This window comes from Paramisgurnus dabryanus, chromosome 6 (genome assembly GCF_030506205.2).
Source record: "Paramisgurnus dabryanus chromosome 6, PD_genome_1.1, whole genome shotgun sequence".
Classification (NCBI taxonomy): Eukaryota; Metazoa; Chordata; class Actinopteri; order Cypriniformes; family Cobitidae; genus Paramisgurnus; species Paramisgurnus dabryanus.
This window is the reverse complement of record NC_133342.1, coordinates 27,921,398-27,946,070: the sequence shown is the minus strand read 5'-3', so window position 1 is coordinate 27,946,070 and position 24,673 is coordinate 27,921,398. Positions and strand designations below refer to the sequence as shown.

Here is a 24,673-nt window from a genome sequence, read left to right as displayed (position 1 = left end):
TTATTCAATATGGGATAATCAATGACAGATTAATAAAATCGGTGATGATTATATTTCATTGCCAATGATAATGGTTCATTTCACTGTATTTCAACCAGCACAGTTTTGGACAAGTGCTTGTAAACCACTCGGGAGAAAACCAAATGGTTTGTGCCTGCAATGCTAGTAATTGTAACATGACAAACTTCATCAGCTTTCCACATTTAAACTTTAGGTTCATGAATGTGTCAGTATTTTTATACATTACTGTATGTAGCCTACTGTATATGTGAAGTCAGTTGTGCATTGATTTCCATACAGTCTCCCTTGCAGCCTTATTAAGCTGCTTTTCAAGCTCTATCACAATTAAGTAAGGTCCAAGGGCATACATTAATTTAAATTTCTATGCACATCGCCTGTCTATTGTTTACATCCATTTACATCCAGTTTATAATGAAGAGTCACGCAGGACAGCATAACAATTAAGTCACCTAAAGTAAGGGTATAGAGCGCAAGACAGGAGCTTTTTGCTCATATAACATCCATACAATACATGATATCTGATAAAAAAAATTATTAGACATATTTGCGAATACACCATCATTTATTTACTCTATTGCTCTGCAGCGCAAGACACTAAAGCGCACATTAACATTTAATCTCATCCTTAAAGCTCTGTATTTGTATCTCTCTACTTACCTTTGGGAAGACTTTTTCTAGGAAAGATAGAATCACCCCATTCAGATAGGAAAGGAGACAATTCCCTGAGTTGGAAGTCGGTCAGTTTCTGCCTGTCAGACAGGCAGGCAGCAAGAGTGCTTTACTGCAGCTTTCTCAAGAGCAAATCACACTGTCTGATAGAAGGTCGAGGGACATTGTGCTACCATATGAAATCCATGTGACACAATGGGAGGCGTTGTGCTTAACGTTTGATGTTTTCTGAAATACGGCAATGTCTATTATTTTTAATTTTTAATAATAAACAAATAATAGATAAGTCATTGATAAATGACTTATACTACACAGGATAATTACTTATATAGCGTGTTTCTTAGTACATGCACTAATCAAGTCACTTTAAAATATGAATACAGACGCTAAATAAATAAATAAACAAAAGTAGCCAATAAACAAACCCTAAAAATTACACTCAATAATACCCATGAAATCTCACGAGATCTCGCGGGAACACGATTGTACGGGAAGAAAAACAAAACAAAGACATGTGTGCACGTATTGATTTATAATGAAGACTCATTTTCTTTGTCTTTGCAACGACATATTGCATATTTCACAACGGATAAAAGACTATAGACTAAATAAACAAACCTGTCTCTTTAGTGATATAAAAACGTGATAACGTGAACATGTATGTTCGTTTAGTGCCATATGGTAGACTTGTATAAAGCAAAATGCATGATGTCAACACACGTGAAAGCTGCAAAGCATTCATACTGCAATTAATTCACATTGATGTTTAAATTACATGTCTTTCCAATTGAACATTTTCAGAATTGAAACACTACAAAGGATGATTTATATTTGGCGCTTTTTTATGTAAATAAGCGCGTAAAGTTATAGCGCCGCCCACAAATGTGGCACGTTCCTCAATTATAGGGGTGTTCCCAAATTAACAATTTATTTCATTTTCATTTCAAAGACAGGAATTAAATTCAAACAATTATCTCAAACATAACTTCGTATTTATATACAAAAATATACAATTTCTTTTCTATATTACTTCCATTTGGCAAATATTTTTATTGTAAGAGATGAATCTCCCCCTGTAAGAAATATGTAAGCGTCCAAAGCCCGCCGAATCCGCTTTGGCGCTTCTCTACCCTTGCTAGCAGCCAGTTCTGTGAGGGGCCGGTAGTACGCTAACCTGACAGCCAAATAATGCTTACTTATCTCTGCAAACTAATTTAAAGCACTCAAAACGATGTCGGAAGACGACTTAAAAGTACCGGAAGAGCTTTTCAAGGACGTGAAGTTCTACGTGGTGGGAGACATTGATCAAAAGGTAAAACTGTCAAACTGTAAGCTTTCCATTTAGCCTCTTTGCTAGTAGCTTAGTGACTCCTGTTAGCATGAAGGCTATCTCACAGATTCATTCTTAAGACTAGAGGACTATGGGATACCTTTAAGCAAGACACATTTAGGGTTACGTCTGATTATATTATACTGTAATTATTTAGGTAGCCTCTCTTGCATTTGTAGTCATTTTACTATTAACAACTGTTAGCAAATGTCCTGGCTACAGTCTGTTAGCCCAGCTGCTCTCATCACTGACAACAATGCGTCTGTTATCACTTTGGGGGTCAGCTATTAATTGAAGTAGTGATTTGTTAACGTTTTAATGTATGTGGATGTAAATAAACACTTCTCTGACAGTGCATATAATCACTCTTAAACAGAAAGCACATTTTAACTTAATAACATTAGCATCTGAGAACTGTGCGTTGGGCAAAATGTCTCATCTCTACACTTCATAGACCACCTTAACCCTTTGTTTTATTGGTTTTGTGAAATTTTAGTTTTTGCATGTTTAGGTTAGCAATGTAATCTTGATAAACAACCAAGATAAGGCAGCAATAGTGTTTACAGTAGTTATGTTTTATTGTAAGAATTTATTTTGTTTATACCTTATGAAATGGTGATGATCAGCTGTTGATATTCACTGACAGGTTGTGCAACTCCTGAAAGCGGGAAAAGGCAAAGAGGTATCTTACAATGCATTTGCCACCCACATTATAGCAGAAGATGGGGATAATCCTGAGGTCGGAGAGTCCACAGAGGTCTTTAACTTGCCTGTTGTGAAGGTAAACTTAATGTAAATTACAAATAGAGATTTAGGCCTGACCTAGTGGTACTTAAAACTGTCTGATTATCTACTCTTATTACTTGTTAGAAGTATATTGCAAAGTCTAATATTGACATTTACTTCTGTTTCAGCCAAGTTGGGTGATACTGTCTGTAAAATGTGGAGACCTGCTACCGTATCCTTCTATGATTAAGGGGTGTACAAAATGTACACTCACGACAGGACACTGTTCCTGCACACATTTTTTAATATTTTTTATAAACGTCTTCATTCTTAACCTGTCTGGGAATTGATCACTATTTGTGTTTAGATGTGTTTGTTTGATTTTAACCTTGACTACTAATGAATCAGAGTTACAGGATTTTCTCCAGAATCTGGACAATTGTTCTTTGGTGTCACAGCTTGTCTGTCACATGTAAGTGTTCACTGCGTATTATTGCGCATAATAACTGTTGCCAGTGTGGATTGTTGTCTATTAGGCAACGTTTTGATGTCACTGTGTTAATTAAAGCTTTCAGATGATCTTAACACTCTTTGGGCCTTTATTACATTCTATGGAGGTGACTGTCAGCTTCATTTCAACAAGAAATGCACGCATCTGGTTGTACCTGAACCAAAAGGGGTAAGTGCCTGAATGTCTCTTTGTCTTTATATACATAATAAGTGGTTGCAGTTGGTTAATTTTACATATGTAGTGTGCTATGTGGAATGTTTCATATTGCATCAACAACAAGAACAACAACAAGTCTTATGGTGTCCATTTCTTTCCAAAGTAAAGTGGGGGAGGTGTGAGATTGAACAGCTCGGTTTAAGTTTATGGCTAATAGAGTGCCTGTAACTGATGCTAGCTGCAGGTCATTGTTTGTAGGTTTACGTCTGTGGGTAATTTGCTGCTGGATGAATTGAGGGATGGGGCTGGGTTGTTCGTCTGTTTTATGGGCCCTGTTTTTGAGACTTGTGATGTCTACATGCTGTTTTCAAAAGAGCATCAGTTTTATAGCCCTCATCCTTACCATCTCTGTTTTCAGGGCTTGCTGTTGTAGGAAAACTTTCCCTATTGTTAATCAAACAAACAACTGACAAACATTTGTAGGATCTTGTCAATATAATGAAACCTTTTTGATCCAGTGCATAATATTTAGAACAGGGCTTGTGGAGAAAAATCAATATGGAGGAAGTAAACTGGTTGGGTAATGCAATAGTGATGTGTCATAAACCTGAAATTTATATTGGATGATTGACACAAATTTGGACCATACACCCATAGCTTGTCCTTGTGTATGTCTACATTGTTTTTTAATTTTGTAAATGTGCAGTAGACAGATAACTAAATATCGTTCAACACTAATTGAGAAATTAAATATTGGCACTGCAGTATATTTCAGTTGTCTTTGACTTTTAGGGTTGTTTTTTTTTTTTTTTTGGTGTAAGGACTTCAGGTCAAACAGGTATTATTGTAATATGCTAATACTATAATTTATTATTTATTTGGATATTTCTGTCTGTTTTAGGCGAAGTATGAGTGTGCTTTGCGGCATAGCAACATTAAGATTGTAACCCCCGAATGGATTGTGGACTCTGTAAAACACAAAACCAGGAAGGATGAGACTTTATATCATCCACGACTTACATTATACGAGACACCTGAGGAAGAGGGTAGCGAATATGGAAGTTCTGATGGGAGCTACAGCGATAGACGTTCACCTCGCAGTCGGCGGTCCAGCCCTACATCATCCCGTGATGCTTCCCCAGCAGGAAGGCGTAGCCGTTCACCTTCGTCAAAACAGCGGAAATCAGAGTTGATGTTTGACGACTCCGATGACTCGTCCCCAGAGAAGGAAGACCGAAATCTGAACTGGACCCCAGCTGAAGTGCCACAGCCAGGTCCCGGCAAGCGTAGACTACAGCCTGGCAAGGAAACGGGTTTGATCAATCTCTGTGCCAATGTTCCACCTGTACCTGGAGGCTTTGGGACACCAGATGCTCGAATAGGCGGCACAGGTGTGCCTCTTGGGGTAGAGAGATCGGAGGTGATGGGTGGATGGAATCCAGCTGCAAGGACTCTTAGGAATATTACTAACAACACAGACACACAACAGGCCTCACGACCCTCAAATGTGGCACATGTAAGGATATAATTTTATATAACTTTATATAGCATTAAATTGTCTGGTAACAGGGTTGTGTAATATGATGGTATAGCCATTTATGCTGAATTTATATAAAGATATAAAGTTTATGTGGTAATATTGTTGCATTTACAGTTCATTTACAAGTTTAAAATACCATAAGACTCTGTTATGTTACAAAAAGTAAATTGTTCATGTCTTTTTCCCTGTTATTTTGAGAATCTTGTATTATTGTTATTTATAGATCCTTCAGAGTCTCTCAGCCTCCTCTAAAGGTGTGGAGCACCTTGGAGTTCAAGGCCAGCCCGGTGTTCCCAACCAGCTTCTGTTTAATTCAGTAAAGACTCAGCCGCAGCTACCAGCTGAAGCACAGCAGCAATTATTACAGCAACAGTCGCATCAGCTACCACAACAACAACAACAACAACAACAACAACAACAACAGCAGCAGCAGCATCCACAACAGATGGCGCATCAACATGCTATGATGCATCTTCAGCCGCAGGTCATGCAGATGCACCACCATCAGCAGCAGCAACCACAACAACAACAACAACAGCAGCCACAGCAAGGCTTCCCTCAGGTGCCTCCGCAATCTCACCAGTTCATGCAGCAGCAGCAACAGATGCATCAGCAGATGTATGCACAGCAGCAACAGCACACATTCCCACAGCAACAAATGCGACCGCAGCAGCTCCCTAGGCCACCCTTGCAGCCTCAACAGCAGCATGCCTTGCAGCAGCATTTACAACAGCAGCAAAGACTTCAGTTGCAGTTACAACAGCACCAACAACTACAGCAACAACAACAACAACTACAACAACAACAGCAGCAGCAGCAAAACCAGCAGCACATGCACCAGCAGCATTTGCAGCAGCAGCATTTCCTGCAACAGCAGCTTCAACAACAGCAGCAGCAGCAACAGCAGCAGCAGCACATTCAACAGCTGCAGCAGCAACAACAACAGATGCAGAACCAACACGGTCCTCAGCATCAGACCCAGAACACACTACAACCTCCACAGATGCCTGCACAAGCACATCAACTGTTTGGGCATGAACCAGGGCAAGAGAGTAAGTGCAATGGCTGTTTCTCAGCAATAACACAAAGACATGCAATGCTGTTTTTTAAGTATAGTATTGTTTGGCTGTTTAATAAGTCATTGATATTAAAGGCAGGATAGGCAGGAATTATCTAAAAAAACTTTTTTACAAATTAGTTTAAACTGTCTTTATATATCAATACATAAGTAAAATGTAAGTACTTTGAAAAAGAGAGTATAAAAATCTGTAGACCTCTCACCACTGTTTTAAACACAGCTCATTTTTTCCATTCACTCCACCCCCTCCCTTCTGGGTTTCTTCTAAAGCCACGCCCCCAAAACACATGAACGCGAGACACCGACAGCTTTGCTGAGAGAAGGATTTACCTCAGACAAGCGGAGAGGAAAGAGCGCGGTGCATGTAATAACATCATGTCACAATCACATGTAATAATACACCTAACTTATTAGTAGGAATATAAACAGATAGGATGCCTTCTAGTACTCCCTATTAAGCCAGTGTTTTGCATGGAAGAGTTTCCGTGATGAAAGCATTGTTGACTCTGATGAGGACTACACTCCGGAGACAATACCGCTACGTCGCATCGTCGACTCGAGGAAAAGCCACGTGATATTTACTCTCGTTTGATTGCTTCGTTTATTCCCTTTTTGACTTGTTTGCCTTCGCTGACTGGATATGCAGGTACTGTGACTTCTGAATTCACTTTCTGGGAGTTCTGAATGCACTTTCTCTGCCATGCTTGTGCTCTTTCTAGAGTGCCTCGTGCACGTTCAAATCAATCGGGTGTGCGCATGTCTGGGCAGATCACATAGCAACGGGTGGTGCCATGGTAGCGAGAGAGAGTGATATTCGCGCAAGCTAATCATTTGTTTCGTCCCGAATGGAAATAATTAGCTGTGTTTAAAACAGTTGTGAGAGGTCTACAGACACTTGAGTTTTATACTCTCTTTTTCAGAGTACTTACATTTTAATTATGTATTTGTATATAAAGACAGTTTAAACAAATTTGTAAAAAAGTTTTTTAGATAATTCCTGCCTACCCTGCCTTTAATGTTTGACATTTGTTGCAATGTCTGATCAGAATTGGTCTCAGCTGAAACATTGATTGCTCCTGAATAAATTGACTGAGAAAATGGCAGTAAAATACTAACATTGACTATTCTACTATTTAGTCCCTGAAGATGGGTTCCTGGCCGGCTGTGTCTTTGCAGTTGCTGACTATCCAGAGCAGATGGCAGATAAACAGTTGCTGGCCACATGGAAGAGAGTAAGTGAATTTACCACAAATCAGTCCAAGAATATCCATAACATTCAAATGAACAAAAAGTTTAAGTAAAGTGTCATTTAAAAAGCTTAATATTTACATCAAATATACATTTTTGAATTGTTCCTAAACCATGTAAATCATTAGTTTTATCAGTCCCTATAGTTTTTTGCGATTCCGCGATCGAGGCACACAGCACGAAATAAACATGTCGCATTATTAGGCGATCATTCATAATTTGTTATTTCATTGCAAAATAATAGTAAAAATTAAAAAGGTCTCATAGTTTTATATATATAATGATACAGAGTAGACAACTTGGTGAACATTTCTGGCTTTATTTTACTAACACGCATCTTCCCAGCATGCTGTATCCCACATTTAACAGTCAATCACAATCTCCTGAACACATATTACTACATTATCTTGTCTATAATTCTAATGTTTTTATTTTTAAGCTAGTATAATGCCTAATTTTCATGAGGATACATACATGAAATGTCAGAGGTCGCACGCCTCTGTAGCAACTAGGGGTTAAGTGTCTTGCTCAGGGACACAATGGTGGATTCACACCAAAGGCGAGTGTCTTATTCACTGTGCCATCACCACCCCTATACCTGCTGTCTCGCATAAATGCCAAAAACTGGGTGAAGCAATGTCACAATGCATTTCAATTGACTGTTGTGGTCCTTCTATTAAGTTGTCGGGAACTTGGGACACAAAAGAAACGCACCTGTCTACTATCATCTCAGCATTAGCAAACATGTGCATGCCGCAGTATCCAAGATCTGAATGTTGCATCTTTTTTTTTAGTTTGTATAAATAAATGCTTTGGCACAAATTTTGTCATTTCATTGACAGAATAAAGAAAAGATCTCATTACTTAAATGCATACCTACAAATCTGAAAATAATCTTGAAGTCAATAGAGTCAATATTTTTTCGCTATATTTATAATATAAACTTAATATATACAAAATTATACGAAAACTGTTTTGCACATGAACAAAAATTGCACTTAAGTTTTCACAGTGGGTGCATTGCACATATTTTATATTGTGAATGTATTGCTCTCTAATGTAAGAGTAATGTAAACAGTCACCAGTGGATGGTAAAAAGGTGCCCATTGATTAAGGCACGAATTGTTTCTCCATATAGCAGCAACCATTGACGGATAACAATAAGTCGATTAGAAAGAGACCAACACATGGCTAAATAGTAACTTAACATATCAGTAAAAAGGTACAAGTGTAAAACCCACTCTTTGACATGAACATTTCTCTTGATGTTTGTCAATAACTTGTTTATCATTTTGCACACAGATCATTCAGACATATGGAGGGACTGTGGACTCCACTCTCAGTCGCTGCACTCATTTACTTTGTGAGAGTCAAGTCAGCAATACGTATGTCCAGGTAAGCATTGAATAAACCCTGCAAGTACGATTGAAAAGTGATTTTAAATGACGTAATGGTGTATCATAATAGTTTAAGGCGTTAGTTGAAAAATGAAAATTCTATGATGGTTTACTCATGCTCATGTTGTCAATGCCTGATGATAACCACACAGCTAACGGTAGACATTGGCTTCCATCGTATGTTAAACAAATACTTTGAAAATCAGTGGCTGCCATCAACTGTGTTTAACATGATAAAGAACCTCCATACAGGTTTTGCCAGGTTTAGGATTTTTGAGGAACTATCTCTTTAAATAACCATGTGACAATGCCTATTTTATGGTAATACAAGAAATAATTCAGTATGAAATGGATCATACCTTATCACCATCAGCTTGTTGTCCAGTATACTGTATAGTTGTTTAATTAAAGGAAGAAAGCCTTGAGTGTGATGTGTCTTTTTTAAGGTTACTCTTAGGCATGACATTTACTAATGAGCCATCATTATGCAAACTGTTTTCCTGTACCAGGCTCTGAGAGAGGGAAAGCGATGTGTGACGGCTCACTGGCTTAACACTGTTCTCAAAAAGAAGAAAATGGTTCCCCCTCACAGGACCCTTCATCTTCCCTTTAACTTCCCTCCGGGTGCCAAGCCCTGCTCACAGCATGTAAGAAGCCTCAGTCGGACAGCACATCATCACAGTCAATCATTTCTACATTTGCATTGCGATTTTTACAATATTAGACACCGTGTCTAATTGTGTTTGGTTCTTTGTAATTCAGATTATTTCCGTGACTGGATTCGTGGAAAGTGATCGTGATGACCTGAAGCTCATGGCCTACCTAACAGGAGCCCGATACACAGGCTATCTGTGTCGAAGCAACACTGTACTCATCTGTAAAGAGTAAGAACAAGTGCTGTGTATCTTATTTTTGCCTTCAAACTTTCAGGTTGACTGAAGGCTGTTAGATTGCATCTCGCTTCTTGAACTATACTGTTACAATGAAAATCAATAGGAATGAAGGACAGATTTTGAAGAACCTTTGTCAAGGTCCTTTTCATTAAACTGAAATCGGCTGGAGAAAGTGCAATTTTGAAAATGCTGTTAAAAAACATTTTTTTCAAAGAAGCTGAAAGTTTCTTTCTGTAGTGCTATCAATACTGTTGTATGGTTACGTAAAAGGTTATGGCAGCTATAGAAGCATTTTACATTAATTGTATGCGCTGTCATCCTAAAAATGAAGTAGACCCACTTTAAAGCTTTCTCCTTTCTTTCAGTGGTGATTGTCAGGACTCTTTGTATGTTGCATTGTCTAATTCAAAGACACATTCATCTTGAATTGTCTTCTAGTGATTTTGTGCTTGTCAAGTTTGTGAAAGACTATTTTAATTTAAGAAAGCTTCACTTTGGTTAACATTAGCACATCAAGTCTAGTTTATTGTTAAATGTGCAGTGTGTAATTTTTAAAAGGATCTCTTGACAGAAATGCAAAATAATATACAAAACTATATTATCAGGGGTGTATAAAGACCTTTCATAATGAACCATTATGTGTTTATTACCTTAGAACGAGACCTTTTTATCTACATACACAGAGGGTCCCCTTACATGGAAGTCGCCATTTTGTGCCGCCATTTTTCAACAGAAGCCCTTAATGGACAAATTTTTTTACTAAGTTGTCTCCGACGATGACATGTTTGTCCGGTGCCGGCTACCATAGCTTCTCTGTGTTTCAAAAGTGAGGGGTGAGCAGACTTAGGGCTCCTTAGAGCTGTGTGTAGGTCCTAAGGCGTAGCCACGACGGTTTTCATTTATACTTTTGCGTCAACATGCAAACACACGCGCAGACCGCTGGTTGGCAGTATCCACGCGTATAACCACAGTAGCTGCGCGACCATCAATGAAGAAGAAGCATGACAAGTTAACCCACAAACGAAGAAGAAACTTCAAGTTGTTGTGTATGTTTTGAGAAGACCCGCAATGATGTAAGTAAATAAACAGCGAGTTTTGTTGAAGTTTGAGTTAAATCACTCCTCCACTTGGCTCATCTTTGTTTTCACTGTCGCAAACGGAAATACCATTGACGCAGTTTTTTTACCTGACGGAAGGGGTTCTGGTGGACCAAGCACAGCGCTTGTGGTCCGCGTAGATCTGACATGCTGTTACAATTTTTGCGAGGTGCACAGGCTATAGATAGCCTACGCCATAGCTACGGCGTAGAACTGACGCACGACTATAAATCGGGCTTAAGCCGTTGGTTGCAATTCCCAACCTCACCACTAGATGCCGCTAAAATTTACACACTGCACCTTTAAGTATTGTTGTTAACCGGATTGCATGGTTGTGAGAAAATGATTAACTTGAAATGGTTATTTTAATTATTAATACAGAATTTTAAATACTATACATAAATAATTACTCTTGATTTATTGAACTTATGTGTGTAAATCAAGTGCCTAAATGTTGAATTTTACCGCTCAGCATAAAAAAATTCAAATTTTGTTGTTCATATTAAGTGGTTTTATTGCTACCTAATATGTCATGCCTTTATTTCTTAATTCTATCAGACCGAGTGGGTTGAAATATGAAAAGGCAAAGGAATGGAGGATCCCATGTGTAAACGCCCAATGGCTGTGTGACATTTTACTGGGAAACTTCGAATCTCTGCGGCAAATCCAGCACAGCAGATACTCTCAGTTCAATTTGCCTGAACCACTGGCACCCAACCCACTTTACGTGCACAATCTTCTGAGTAAGTTTCATCCCCAAAGTCAGCAAAGTATCTTTGAGATATTAAGTTAAATTACGACGCTAGATCTGGCGGTTTTCCAAGCTGTGAAGTAGACGGGTCATAATGTGCCATTTTTTCGGTCAGGTGCTTGGCGCGTTCCTGTGAAGATCTCGCCGGAGGCGTTGGCGGTGAGTGGGTGCCCTCACAGACAATCTCTGTGATTGCTCTGTCTTATTTGTTATGCATGAGTCCTGCAGTGGACTTTCACTTATACTGCTTTAACGGGGTGAGTGTAGAGACTTACGCAAGCATCTTTCTGTTGTCGCCTCACGCAGAGCTTACGTCTGCAGCAGAAACAGAAACAGACGGATGCTAGCCTGCAGCCGCCTAACAAGAAACCCAAGTAAGTTTACATGATAAAAGATTGTTGAAGATCTGGCTGTGCAGTTACCACACTTAAAACATCAGATGGCTCATATTCCTACTCTCTTCATTTGCAGACTTGAAGAGTTGCCAACACCCACCAAAAAGCTTCCGCCTGAGTCTACACCCTATGTGATTTTCACAGGCTTTGAACCGCTGCAGGCCCAGCAGTACATAAAGGTAACAAAACTGATGCACATTGGAAACGCATTTTCAAAAGGAAGTACCATTTAATATCACCAGGCACCTGTCCATCTGAAAGCCGAAATGGGCTTTCACGGCACATCTACGTGGCTTCTCCGCTCCAGCAGGCAGCACTCATAGAAATGAAATCACTGGTTCATTTCCTCTGAACTGTTAAAGAGCGTTGTGAAAAAGTATTGCTCATTTGATTCAGATTGTAACCCTCACGGCATTGCTGCCTGCCCTCCCCTATATCTTTTCATCTTCTGTCTCCCTCTCTGCTGCAGAAATTGTATGATCTTGGAGGGGAAGTGGCTGACAGCACTCAAAAGTGCACTCATCTGGTTGCGAACAAAGTGACAAGAACGGTGAAGTTCCTCACTGCCGTATCTGTGGTTAAGCACATAGTCACTCCCGACTGGCTGGACGAAAGCTGGAAAAGCCAGAAATTCGTAGGTGAGCGGATGTGTAGTGCCAGCATGGAGTCTAATTTAGTTTTTAATCTATTCTGACACCTTGCTTCATATCCCTGCCAAGACGTTTTGTAATAAAGAAATAAAATATTAATTTAATGAAATCATGGAATTGAATATATTTCATTTTTAACACTGCACAAAAATTAATATAGAAATATCTGTAATTAGGTATAATGACAAAAATGTCAAAACACCCCAAAGGTTAAAATGTATCGCATGACTAGAGCAGACAATTCCCATTTTACAAGATACATGTATTGTAAAAATCTGTTGAGGATCGAGAAAGTTATGATATTTTTAATATTATAAATCAGAGTAAAAAGTTAAGTATGGATGTCAACGAAGGCGTGTTACCTAAAATGCTGCTTATTCACATGTTTTTGCTTGAAACTTTCTCATTTCATCAGATATTTGCATGAAATTTGAACAGACGGTTGAATTTTGTTAGTTCTTTCAAATGAAATCATGAACATTTACTGTTCTAGTTGGAATTAGTTTGCATATTCAGACTCGGACCCCATCGGATCCTAGACTTCGGTGAAATTTTCTCCGTACCAAGATAAAAGATATATATGTATTTTGTCAACTCTTCTTTTCAGTTGTGCCCCGAGTCTTAACGGGAGCACACTGACTGTTTGAAAGTGACACAAATTTTCAAACAGTTGCTGAAAATAAAAACACCTCAGGATTTAATGCCCAAAATATCAAACGCTTTGGTGGTTCTTCACGTATTTATTGTAGTATTTAGTAAAAAACTACAACCATGTGGCGAGAAGTGGATATTACATGACACGCATCTTAAAGTAACAAGCCGGATGAAACCCAGAAGTTCGACGCCTGTGCCCGCGATGTCAGCATTGTTACTGTTAATGCAATAATTATAATATTTGCCTCATGTTGCTTGATTTACTTTGTACATTTACATTGTACAGGAATTTGAAAGACGCTTACTTGCAGTGCATTACAAGGTATACATTTTATCAGAGCCGGCACCAGACCATAACTAACAGGGGGGCACTTGGCTTCCAACGGGGGACACGCAATAGCAACAATAACTTGCAAAAACAAGACATCTAAACAACAAATACAGTGCAAGCACACACTCATACAACTGGTACAGACTGTCAGCTCATTTCCCGTATAAAGTGCAAAAGACCACAAACTATGCGCAAAACTATTGAACTTCGACCGCGGCGTGAGCGCAAGCTGAGCTCCGCTGCACTCGCGCTTTGCTCGACACAACAACAAACCGCCCTCGCGCTGCGCAAGCCATTGAAATGAATGGGTTTCATAGCACAGCTCACACCGCGTCCTAGCTTTAAAAAAGCCGCTTTACCATAATCACGTCGTAATGCTGTTAACGGTCTATAGCCAGACTTCATATTTAAGTTTACATAATTTAAAACAACGCTAGCTTACCTTTAAAATAGCTGAAGACGCCGTGTACGAACATTAAAACTTCCTTAAAACAGTGTCCTGTAGATTTGTAAATTCCACCTCTAATCTCTGAGTTTGAGCCAGTCTGTGTTTGCATGAAGTCAGATGAAGCAGGTGGTGCTGGTTCGTTCTAAATGTTCTAATATCCATATTTAACACGATCCATAAAATGCCGCGAAAAAACACGTTGCTAGTATCAAGTCACAAATATGCTAAAGACGTAAGACGGGTGAGACATCCAATCAGAGAAACTGGTCTATTTTAATTAAGAAAACCTATATCAACTATATTTTCCTCATTTGATTACATTACAAGTTATGAAACATTCAATGTTTAACTTATTTTAATTATTCTTGATATATATAAAATTAATAAAAAACTTTGTAGGGGGGCACAACGACCTGTTTGGGGGGAGCACTGCCCGCGAATGCCCCCCCTTGACGCCGGCCCTGCATTTTATCAGTATATGTGCTGTGCTCCCTGGGTTTAAACCCATGACCTTTTGTGCGGCTAATGCAATGCTCTACCACTGAGCTATAAGGGTGTATATGTTTTTTTCCACCTAAAGTGACAATTTTGCATGCAACAGAAATAGCAAAATCATACTTCAAAACAATGCAATATATAGTTATAAATTGATGTGTGTGTTTCCAGATGAGCAGAGCTATACGCTGAGGGATGCCGAGGCAGAGGTGCTGTTCTGCTTTAGTTTGGAGGAGTCGCTAAAGAGAGCTCATGCAGCACCACTCTTCAAGGTTAGTCTCACTGAGGACATTTAGAGTCCTTCCACTTCATCACTTCCCCACTTTAGTGTGTGTCCCCACTCGGACACAACCGCACTCGTGTTGGTGACCGCAGAACAATAGGCCAAACAACAGTGTCTTCAGCGTATCTCAGTGCTGACATGCGGCCTAATTGGATGTCAGAGAGAAGAGTCTCACTGATGGGTGTGTGTTCAGTCGTATCATTCTTCTGTTAACAGGGGAAGTATTTCTACATAACCCCAGGAATCTGTCCGAGCCTCAGCACAATGAAAGTTATAGTGGAGAGCGCCGGAGGGAAAGTGCTCTCAAAGCAGCCTTCCTACCGCAAGATCATGGAGCACAAACAAAACAAGGTACACTAATCAAATCCCTGTTTGGGGAGTATGTGAGGCTGATATATTGATGAGGATGCTGTGCCAGACTCTGCTCTCTCAACTCATGAACATCTATTTACAGCCAGCAAACACAGTTGTTGTGGGGTTTTCAGGTCTTTATTTCTATGGTTGTGATAATTACACCGTTGCAAATGTGAATTTGATGTACTGTTTAAGAGGGGAGTTATGCATAATAACTGAAATGATCACCTGAAATATTAGTAACAATTTCTAACGCAGTCATAAATGGAGAACAAGTCAATCACTATATAGTAGACGAATTTATAGGGCTGTCACAATGATTAAATAATCATCTCATCTTGATTATTTGACATCATCGCAATGATTTCAGATTACCACAATGATTGCATATCTCTTTAAAAACACAAGGGGGAGCTACAGTGCCTATATAAATGAGACAGTATCTGATGGCGCTCCTTAACTGACAGTGTAACGCGATAGATTGCAAAGCCATTCAATACAGTGGAAAAAAATGCATTTAAAGCAACACCAAATAGTTTTTTTTACCTTAAAATAACGTTTCCAAAAAAGTTTCAGTGGTTCATCCATTCAAAAAAGGGTGAATGGGACTTTCACATTCGCTTTGCAGCCCTCTATCGGCCAAAACTAAAGAAGTTTCCAACCGTCGGGTAGTGGTCCTGTAGTTTGAGTGCCGCCATGTGGTCCAGTACTAATATGACCATAGTAGGATTGGCTACTATTTAAGGCCTGCATTTTTATTTTCATTTATTTTTCAGACACTTTACTGTGTTTATTTTTTATGAAGAATTTTCCGTTTTTGAAAGATATATTCATTAAATAATTACTTTGAAATATGTGTTGTGTATTTAATATTTACTGCCAGGTTAACCTTGCAAAATATTTAATTTAAATAATCACAACAATGTGTGAAAATGATTTCATGAACAAACAAAAAAAGTATGAGAATTAAATGTCAAAGCAATAAAACAGACAATTAATTGTCATAATCGGCACAATTTATTAAACAATTTACCATCAGCCAAATGTCATAATTGTGACGGCCCTAGGCGAAAAGCAGTGGGCAAAAATTACCTTGATGTCCTACAAATTCCGGCAAGATCACAAAGTGTTCATTCAATGGGCACTTTACTATACTATATTGTGAGCCCCCGGGAGATATCCAATTAAAACGAAAGTCCACATTTATTACAAAGAGCCGTAGTTCACAGGTGATTCATCCGTGATTATGAATGCGATATTTCTCCGCTTTTAGGTGAACTACAGCTTTGTGTAATAAATGCCGCTCCATCTTAAAGCAGCTGATGGCGATTTATTACTTATCAAGAAACCGGCTTTACTGACAAGATGCGTGTGATAATCCTGTGTGATTTATCGTGCAGCCCTTATGCATACATTTGTGCGTAAAATGTGCATAGGTTCGTTTTCTTCAAAAAATATCATGATTTAACAAAAACGTTCGTACTAAAATGTACAAAAAAATGCAAGAAAAACTATACCACATGTATCGTATGTAATAGTCTCTTTCGCTATAATCTAATACTATAATTATATTGTTTGTAATATTATATAATTTGATATATAATATTGACATATCTCTTCTATATTGTATTATTTGGACATAAAGAAGATGTGCCTGATGACAGTCTTTCACCTTTTACTTTTTAACTTAAGTCTAAAAGCATCTGCTTGATGCCAAACTGTAAATGTAATGAGAAGTCCAAATGTCAATCACTTGATACTTCGTTATCTCTTGGATCCAAAAGCAAAGCAAAATCCAACAGATCTTTTTGACAGCTAATAAAAGTGATTCATTTTTTGCTCTTTTGCTTTGGTGGCATATTAAAGGGAAAGCTCTTATATAGACCTAGTCTGGCATGTATTATGCAAATTACTAACCCGGTCCAGACGGCCGCTCATTCAGAGCACTCCAAATTAAAAAATATACTTCGTATATGAAATGCATTAAACACAATGAATCTCAACTATTCTAGAAAATAATGTAAATGTGTTTAAGCATGCATGAGACTACATGTAAAACATCATAATTACTACTAGACTCCCTTTGATTGGTGGTTGTATGTCTAATCCTAACTGACACACTTGATTTATCTGTGTTTATACTAGAATTTGCCAGAGATCATTCTGATATCCTGTGACAATGACCTGCATTTGTGTCGCGAGTACTTCTTGAAGAACATTGGTAAGGAATAAAAAAGGACAGCATGTATATGTATGTTTCCATTTACATTTTAGTCTTAGATAAAAAAAAACTTATTTTCTAATTGAACTGCTTTTGTAATGTGACTTCATGTCTTTTATGTTTTTCAGATGTTCACAATGCTGAGCTGATATTGACAGGGGTGTTGACTCAGAGTTTGGACTACGAATCATATCCTTTTAAAATGCACACAGGGTTTAACAAGTGAAAAACAGGCATTCTTGAACATTTGTTCGGTTTTGCGCTGTGCTCTGATCTTTATAGACATTTAGATCTTGTTGATTGTTAATAATGTTTTCTGCACAAATAAACTGCTGTAATCAGCTGCCAGTAAATCTGTAGTGCCACATGCAGTTATATTTCACCTGAGCTGTGAGCCTGCTGTCTCGATTGCTAGATAAATGTGCAGTCTAAATGTTTTTATAATGCAAAACACGAAAAAAAAACGAAAAACAAAAACGCTGTATTATGCTAGATTGTTCTCCTTAACAATCTTACATATAAATTTACATGATGTCCTTGTGAGGACGTATTTTATGACTGCTGGTGCCCTGTTCCTGAATCAAAGCTCTAAATGCTTTTATTAGATTTTAGTGTACAGTCATGTTACGTTTTAATGTTTGTATTTTATTACCTGATTAATAAATCATTTGTTACAAGTTTTGTAAACAAAGTAACAGTGAACCTAAATAAAATACTGTTATTTGTAATAATTGTTTAAATTAAGGCAAAACTATGTTTTTACTGTGATAAATGTTTGCCCATTTTATGATTTTGGAATAAAATTGGGTTGCGATTTAAATTTTAAATATGAACCACACGCCGTCCGTTAATGAATGAGTTTGATTAAATGTTACTTTATACATTGAGGATAATTTCAGTTTAAACAGTATAATTACTTTTATTGGGTTTGCTCAGTGGGTAGCATCACAGCAAGAAGGTCCCTGGTTCGATCCCTGGCTAGGTCAGGTGGCCTTTCCGTTTGCATGTTCTCCCTGTGTCTGCATGGGTTTACTCCTGTTCGGTGAATTAGAGATGCCAAATTGCCATTGTGTGTGCATTAACTTGTGTATGGATTAAAGGAAAACACCAACGTGTTTCAATATTTTACTATGTTTTACCTTAACTTAGATGAATTTATACATAACTTTTAATCTTTGTGCAGCGCTTCTTGAATGTGTTAGCATTTAGCCTAGCCCCATTCATTCCTATGGCTCCAAACAAAAGTTTTATTTTGTGCCACCATACTTATTAGTGTAACTACTCATGTAAGAGTCTTTAAATAAGGAAAACATGGAAATCTTTGGTGGCTTCTAAATTCATCCCTGTTTGGATCCCAAGGAATGAATGGGGCTAGGCTAAATGCTAACACATTCACAACGCGTATGTATTCATTCATCTAAGTTAAGGTAAGAACATAGTAAAATATTGAAAAACGGTGGTGTTTTCCTTTAACCAGTTCGCGTAATGAATATAAATGCTGTTATGGCGTTAAGGGTAAACAAACAATTTTTATTCGTTCTGAACCAAAAGTGATCAACTGTCGGACATCAAATACCGTGTTTGGTGGGTCACAAAACATATATTTACGTAATTGCTCCTAATCATCTGTTTCCACTTAAAGGAGGCTTCAGGGAGTACACAGAGTGCTCTGTTCTCATTGAAGCATTTTTCTTTTAAAAGCATTATTCCTGATAGACAAATTTCAATTAAATGCTAATGAAGTGCTGGAGTACTTACCGGTGGAAGGCAATTGTGTGCTGTCAGACAGTTCGCCTGGGGTGATCCCCTGGCTCCTGAGCTGGGTGGTAGAGAAGAGCTGGCAGTAATGCCCTCTAAAATTGGATCAATTAAAACGTACACAGCCAAGGTCATGTGCCAGAAATGCAACAGGGAAAGCGATAGGTTTGGGTTCACCCTCAGAGCACAAGTGTGGAAATAGCGAATGTGTTCTCGCCGTTTGCTTTCAGTGTTTTTACACACATTCAGAAAAGAAGGTGCTTCATGATGCCATAGAAGAACCATTTTGGCTGAAGGGATCCATAAAAGAAACTTTAGCATTTCAAGAAGAACCAATGGCTTTTTAGGTTCCATAAAGGTGTGAAAGAAAGGTTTCTTCTAATGTATCATACAGTATCTGTTTCTGTTTATTTACTGTTAAGACTGCTATGCTGATTGGGTCTACATCAAGGACTTACTAACCTAAAGTTGCACTTGTGTACAGTGGTGGCTCGTGACTGCTCATCCGAGGGACGCTAATTCAAAATATGTGTTCAGAGTGTCGTGTTTTACTTGCGTTATCAAAATATGTGTTTGTTACGTCATGTGAACCATGTGCGTCACGTGTTTTGTCAAAATAAGTGCTTGCTGCAAACGCGTCAAAACCATTTATGATAAAAGAGACGCTCACGTTCACAAAATACACGCAAGACACTCCCTTAACATTAAATTTTGAATACGCATGAGATTATGTGAGTATCTGGCAAACGCGAGCGTCTCTTTTATCATAAACCCTTTAGACGCATCTGCAGCAGGCACTTATTTTGACAAGACACGTAATGCACGCATGATCTCTCAACGCGCAGAACACATATTTTGAAAAAATGATGGGCTACATACATGTTGTGACGAACTTCGCATCGAGTGCTCTCGAAAAAGAAGTCACCGGCCGCCACTGCTTGTGTGTATGGTTGAGGGACTATAAAATGATTTGAATGGTTTTTTGGGGAACCAAATTTTTTTTCAAGGGCATAAGTTAACTGTAAAAAACCTTTTAAGCTCATTCATTTATACAGGTATTTAACCAAAAAGGCTATGAGTATATTCCTTATATCGGGTATCCCCCATTCGAAACAGACTAAACATCCAGTATTATGAAATAAAACTAAGCTTTTTATATATCAAATTAGGCTACTTCACATTGCTGTACTTCAGATTTTGCCAGACCATTGCATTATCAGTGCAAAAGTCATGGACTTAATTCTCAGGAACGCATATACACATTAAAATAATTTAATTGTTAGTCACAAACTATAAAAATTGTTTTCATCTGCCAAATTTCAATTTTAACTTGACACCTTTCTGTCACTTTTTCAGAGTAATAATTTGCTACTGCTCTAGTTATGCAACTTATCTTGTAAATGATGTGTAAGATTTTCATAGGTGTTTAGTGCCTTGAAACAAACTGCATTAGCTTGAACGGCTATTGTAGCTTGCTTGGTTTCCTATCTAATTGAGACTCTTGTTAATTGCGTTGAATTAAAAATGCAAATTAGTGACCAGATCTTTGATTAACTTAAACAAGTTCCTTGTTGGTTTGTTAATGTCCTCAAAGATTTACATTGTTGATGCTCTTGTACTATAAAACATCGGGAGACACAATAATTAATCTTAAATGCTAAAAGGACTCGTGTTTTAATTACTCTTCCCCTCTCTAAAGCATTCTAGCATTTGGACTTATCACTTCTTAATAGTAAATGTATTATAATACACAAATTACATGCTAATTAAATAGTGCAAAGCTTAGGGATTCAGACATTCCCAAATTTGCATACAAGCTAATTATCTTTCATTAAAGCTGGCTAATTATACATTTGATGGGGACCTAAAATTGAACACGCAGCAGTGTTCCTTTGTCCAGACTTTCTACTGTTTTACAATTAGTGTCAAATATAGTGACGATTTGAAGCGTGGCATAATTCTTTGTGAATGTGCTGTTGTGAATTTCCAGAAATGGTGATAAATACAGAAACATTTTAAATCCCTTTAGAAAATACTTGTCTATAGCGTTTTGCATGTGAGAGATAAGAATATAACTTCATCACAGGAAGACGAAATCTTCAGAGCAGCTGACCACCTACTGAAGCGACACAGTAAATTAATTTTTGAAAACGGAATTGAACTTGGCATTAAAAGTACCCACATCTAAGCACAGAGGAGAAGTCCAAATTAATAGATGTGCCAATCATTTGTCTCGGAGGAGTTTTGCTGTCCACATAACAGATATGACTTATACATCAATCAGATATTAATTGCTTGCATGTCTCATATGATGAAATTACTGCTGAGGGGCACAGACACAGTTCTTAAATGGCTTTTAAACCAGTTTATAAGACTTGTTTAAGACACTGACTTCAGTTCATCGCTGATATCTCAATATACCCTTTCTTAAATTTTTACTTAAATGATAACAGTGTGACAGAATGATTTCCCAAAGTATTTCACAGTGTGATTTGATGAATTATGTGCATTTATACGTTTTTATAAATACTTAGATATAAAGATACAAAGACAGAAGGAGGTGCCTTTATAAAAATGCATAAGATACAAATAATTAATTTAAAAATGTTTTCATGTATTCATGCCGCCTGTCTATAAATCAGTTTTTGTGTGATTATTTCATTCACTATTACTTTACATCATTGCTGCTTTCTGCAGCACAATACTGAAGAGCTGGAAGCCAAAAAATGATGCTATGAATAAATAAAAGGGTCAGGTCTATGAAACAGCATTGAGGTTGAGCTGGTTTGAATGAAACGCACTAAAATATAAAAAACATTAAAAACTTCATAATACACTGGCAGCCCTTTATTTGATAAATGTCTCTAGCAAGCTTTTCGTTTCACACAATATTTGTACAAGTTATACAAAATCAATAATACTATTTACAGCAATTAACCATAATTCTCAAGCATAATTCTTCTGATTAAAAGCATGCATAGGAGCTAAGTTTGGCAACAGCTTTAATACCCAATATTTGAGTAATACTTAAGTATGTAAACCACTATTATTTTTGGCATTTGAAAAGCTATGTAAAGGAGTACAAGACTGTTGTAACACAAAGTTAGGCTACACTATCACTGTAATGGTTGTATGTTATCCACTCACATTATATACATATCATGTTTAACCTTTAATGAACAAAAATGTTGTTGCTAAACATCCAAATCAGGTCATGGGCTGCATATTGTTAGTTAAAACTGGCAGTGAGTGCACTTTAGTAGTTCAATCCCGTTCAAACTATCAAATCCAACACACCTGTTTAACACATTTCTTATAGAGATATACAGTGGGCTTCAAAAATCTAAGAACTACTGAAAATAGTTGTATTTTTTACTTTGAACCTGTACTGTTTAAATGAAAAGCTGTATTGTTTGGTGTGTACTTACAGTGCGATTCAACTGAAGCAAGATCTGAGCGTTCCAATATAAACACAGAGATCTAGCTTTTGTACAAAAGGGTTAACATGGTCACAAATTTGGTTTAATTTTATTGCACATTAGTAATTATATCAAATATTTATTTATTTTATTCCCATATTTTTTTCACAAAAACTTTCAAAGTTTTTAATCGGCATCGAGTGGTGAGATTGCGGATTGCAACTGATCTCAATTTCGAAATGCAATAACAAGCTATGGTAGCCGTCACAGGACAAACATGTCATCGTCTGAGACAACATGGGCATGAAACGCGCTCTGTAAAGCAGTTTGTCCGTTTAGGGCTACTGTAGAAACATGAAGGCGACTTCCATGTAAGGGGACCCCGCGGTGTATGTAGATAAAAACGACTCATTTTAAGGTAAAAAAAACAATACAGTTCATTATGTAAGGTCTTTATACAGCACTGAAAATATAGTTTTGTATATTATATTTCATTTCTGTTAAGACATCCTTCTAAAAGTTACACAATGCACCTTTAAAGTGCTCGCAGATTTTTGAATACCACTGTATATGGCAACTTATAAAATACAAAACGGACTTAAATATTCTGTATTTATCCAATTCCATCTTTTGAAAATGTTAATCTTATATAGTCCATGTAAAGTTTAAACAATATTTCCAAGTCACACCTATAAAACATAAAGCCAACACTGACAATTAAAACCCCTTAAAAGTCAATTTTTTAAAGCACCGTATGTGACTCTAAATCTATTTAGCTGAATTCTTACGATTTCAGAAGTAGTGCACAAAGAAAATAATACCACCCCAAAAACACAGCATAACAAAACCAGTGTCTCTACTTTCATTAAAAGCAGACTTTTAATTCCCGCATGAGTGCAAACAGGAAAGTTAGATGCCATGTCCTCAGATGAGGATGCTGGTGTGCGAATGGCTTTGCCACTGCTGGCTTTCGAAGACCGGTGACTGATGATGATGACGATAGAGCCATGTGTGCAGCTTGGCCACCCTGACGCATGGCATTGAGGGATAGAGGAGAGAAAGAGGGGGAACCTGGAGGAAGATGAGTGGGAATAAAAGCATGAAGACAGCGAGCAGGACTGGAGATTTTGAGTGTGTAGAAGAACTTGATTTTTAGGGTTAGGGGGTCTACCACTGGGCCAGTGTCTCAGACTGAGTACAAAGGATTTAGAAGAAGAGAAAGATGTTTGATTAGTAGTCCTAGATGTGTTTGAATTAGGAGCATGGGTTAAGCTTTGATCCATGAGTTGGGTATAAAGGCTGGGATCTTAGAAGGCGGCAAAGTAAGGGAAGCACCAGGCAATCCTGTTAGCTTGGAAACAAAGATGCCGGAAGACATGGAAAGTCAACATACGTGAAAATATAGAGCTCTATATTCATAAAACCACCAACAAAAATATTGCTCTTATAACAAACAGCATAATATGGGTCAACATATGTGTTTCTCTCAAAGTTTGTTTTACACATGAAGGATAAAGGGAAGAAGGAATTTTGGCACTATGCAGAACCGGACGACTTTTAAATGTTTTCATTTCCCAACTGAATGAAAATCCAGTCATCCCTCCTCAAGCAACACAGTCACATTACACAGTCCGATCCTTTGTGGTACATGACAATCATGCACAAGCAGGTGTTTGCAATGGTGTACAAGGATCCATGTGTGTCCACAACAAAACGGATTCACGGGTTTACAGGGTGTGACGCTCATTTGTCTTTATACCGTAGGAAATCTCTTACACTGGCAGCTCTACAGTAGAACAACCTGTCGGAATTGCCTCTGAGAATCCTGGAGCTTTTGGGGTTTCCCGGGTTTTGCAGGTTTTTCCGCAATCACCGGCTTCTGGCGGGAATTCGGCGAGGAAATCCGACTTGAAGCAGGCGAGTCACCTGGCGAGCTCTGTAAAGATACACAAGGGAATAATGTCAGATATAAAGAAAACTAAGTGTATGACAGACTAAAAACAGAGATTTGTGGGTGGATAGAAAACTAAAGGCAACATGCTGAACTCCACCACCAATTTCCCAAGTACATGCAGTTTATTAACCCATAACAGCGACGGAGAAAAAACTTCAATGTTTCCACCTCATTGAAAGTCTGAACGGTTAAAGTAGACAGTAAAAGTGGGACAAGAATCATCCAGCCAAGACAAGCCCTTAAAGTGTGCTCGACCCCAGACGCCTACAAAACACATTCACAGTTCAGTCAGTG

General features: G+C 37.9%; 2 protein-coding genes across 8 annotated transcripts in view; one reads left to right on the top strand and one right to left on the bottom strand.

Annotated features, from left to right (window-relative positions):
* The first annotated feature begins 1,831 nt into the window (after positions 1 to 1,831).
* Positions 1,832 to 18,049, top strand: paxip1 (PAX interacting (with transcription-activation domain) protein 1). Of its 2 annotated transcripts, XM_065276434.2 has the most exons (21): positions 1,832 to 2,002; positions 2,667 to 2,801; positions 2,935 to 2,978; positions 3,155 to 3,218; positions 3,315 to 3,425; positions 4,315 to 4,929; positions 5,177 to 6,005; positions 7,169 to 7,263; positions 8,582 to 8,674; positions 9,186 to 9,323; positions 9,439 to 9,560; positions 11,225 to 11,409; positions 11,533 to 11,576; positions 11,724 to 11,791; positions 11,889 to 11,991; positions 12,282 to 12,450; positions 14,562 to 14,662; positions 14,890 to 15,024; positions 17,173 to 17,248; positions 17,377 to 17,441; positions 17,769 to 18,049. In XM_065276434.2, the coding sequence occupies exons 1-21, from the start codon at positions 1,922 to 1,924 to the stop codon at positions 17,778 to 17,780; spliced, it is 3,285 nt and encodes a 1,094-aa protein (XP_065132506.1). In that variant the 5' UTR covers positions 1,832 to 1,921; the 3' UTR covers positions 17,781 to 18,049. The 2 variants fall into 2 exon arrangements, with proteins under 2 accessions (XP_065132506.1, XP_065132505.1); XM_065276433.1 differs by lacking the exon at positions 17,769 to 18,049 and having other exon boundaries at positions 17,377 to 17,725.
* A 5,507-nt stretch (positions 18,050 to 23,556) lies between these two features.
* The window catches only part of kiaa1217 (KIAA1217 ortholog), a 47,388-nt gene continuing 46,271 nt past the window's right edge, over positions 23,557 to 24,673 (bottom strand). For all 6 annotated transcript variants that reach the window (XM_065276426.2, XM_065276432.2, XM_065276427.2 and 3 more), the window contains one exon: positions 23,557 to 24,361. In XM_065276426.2, the coding sequence (XP_065132498.1) occupies positions 24,212 to 24,361 (150 nt within the window). In that variant the 3' untranslated portion in view covers positions 23,557 to 24,211. The remainder of the gene's footprint in view (positions 24,362 to 24,673) is intronic.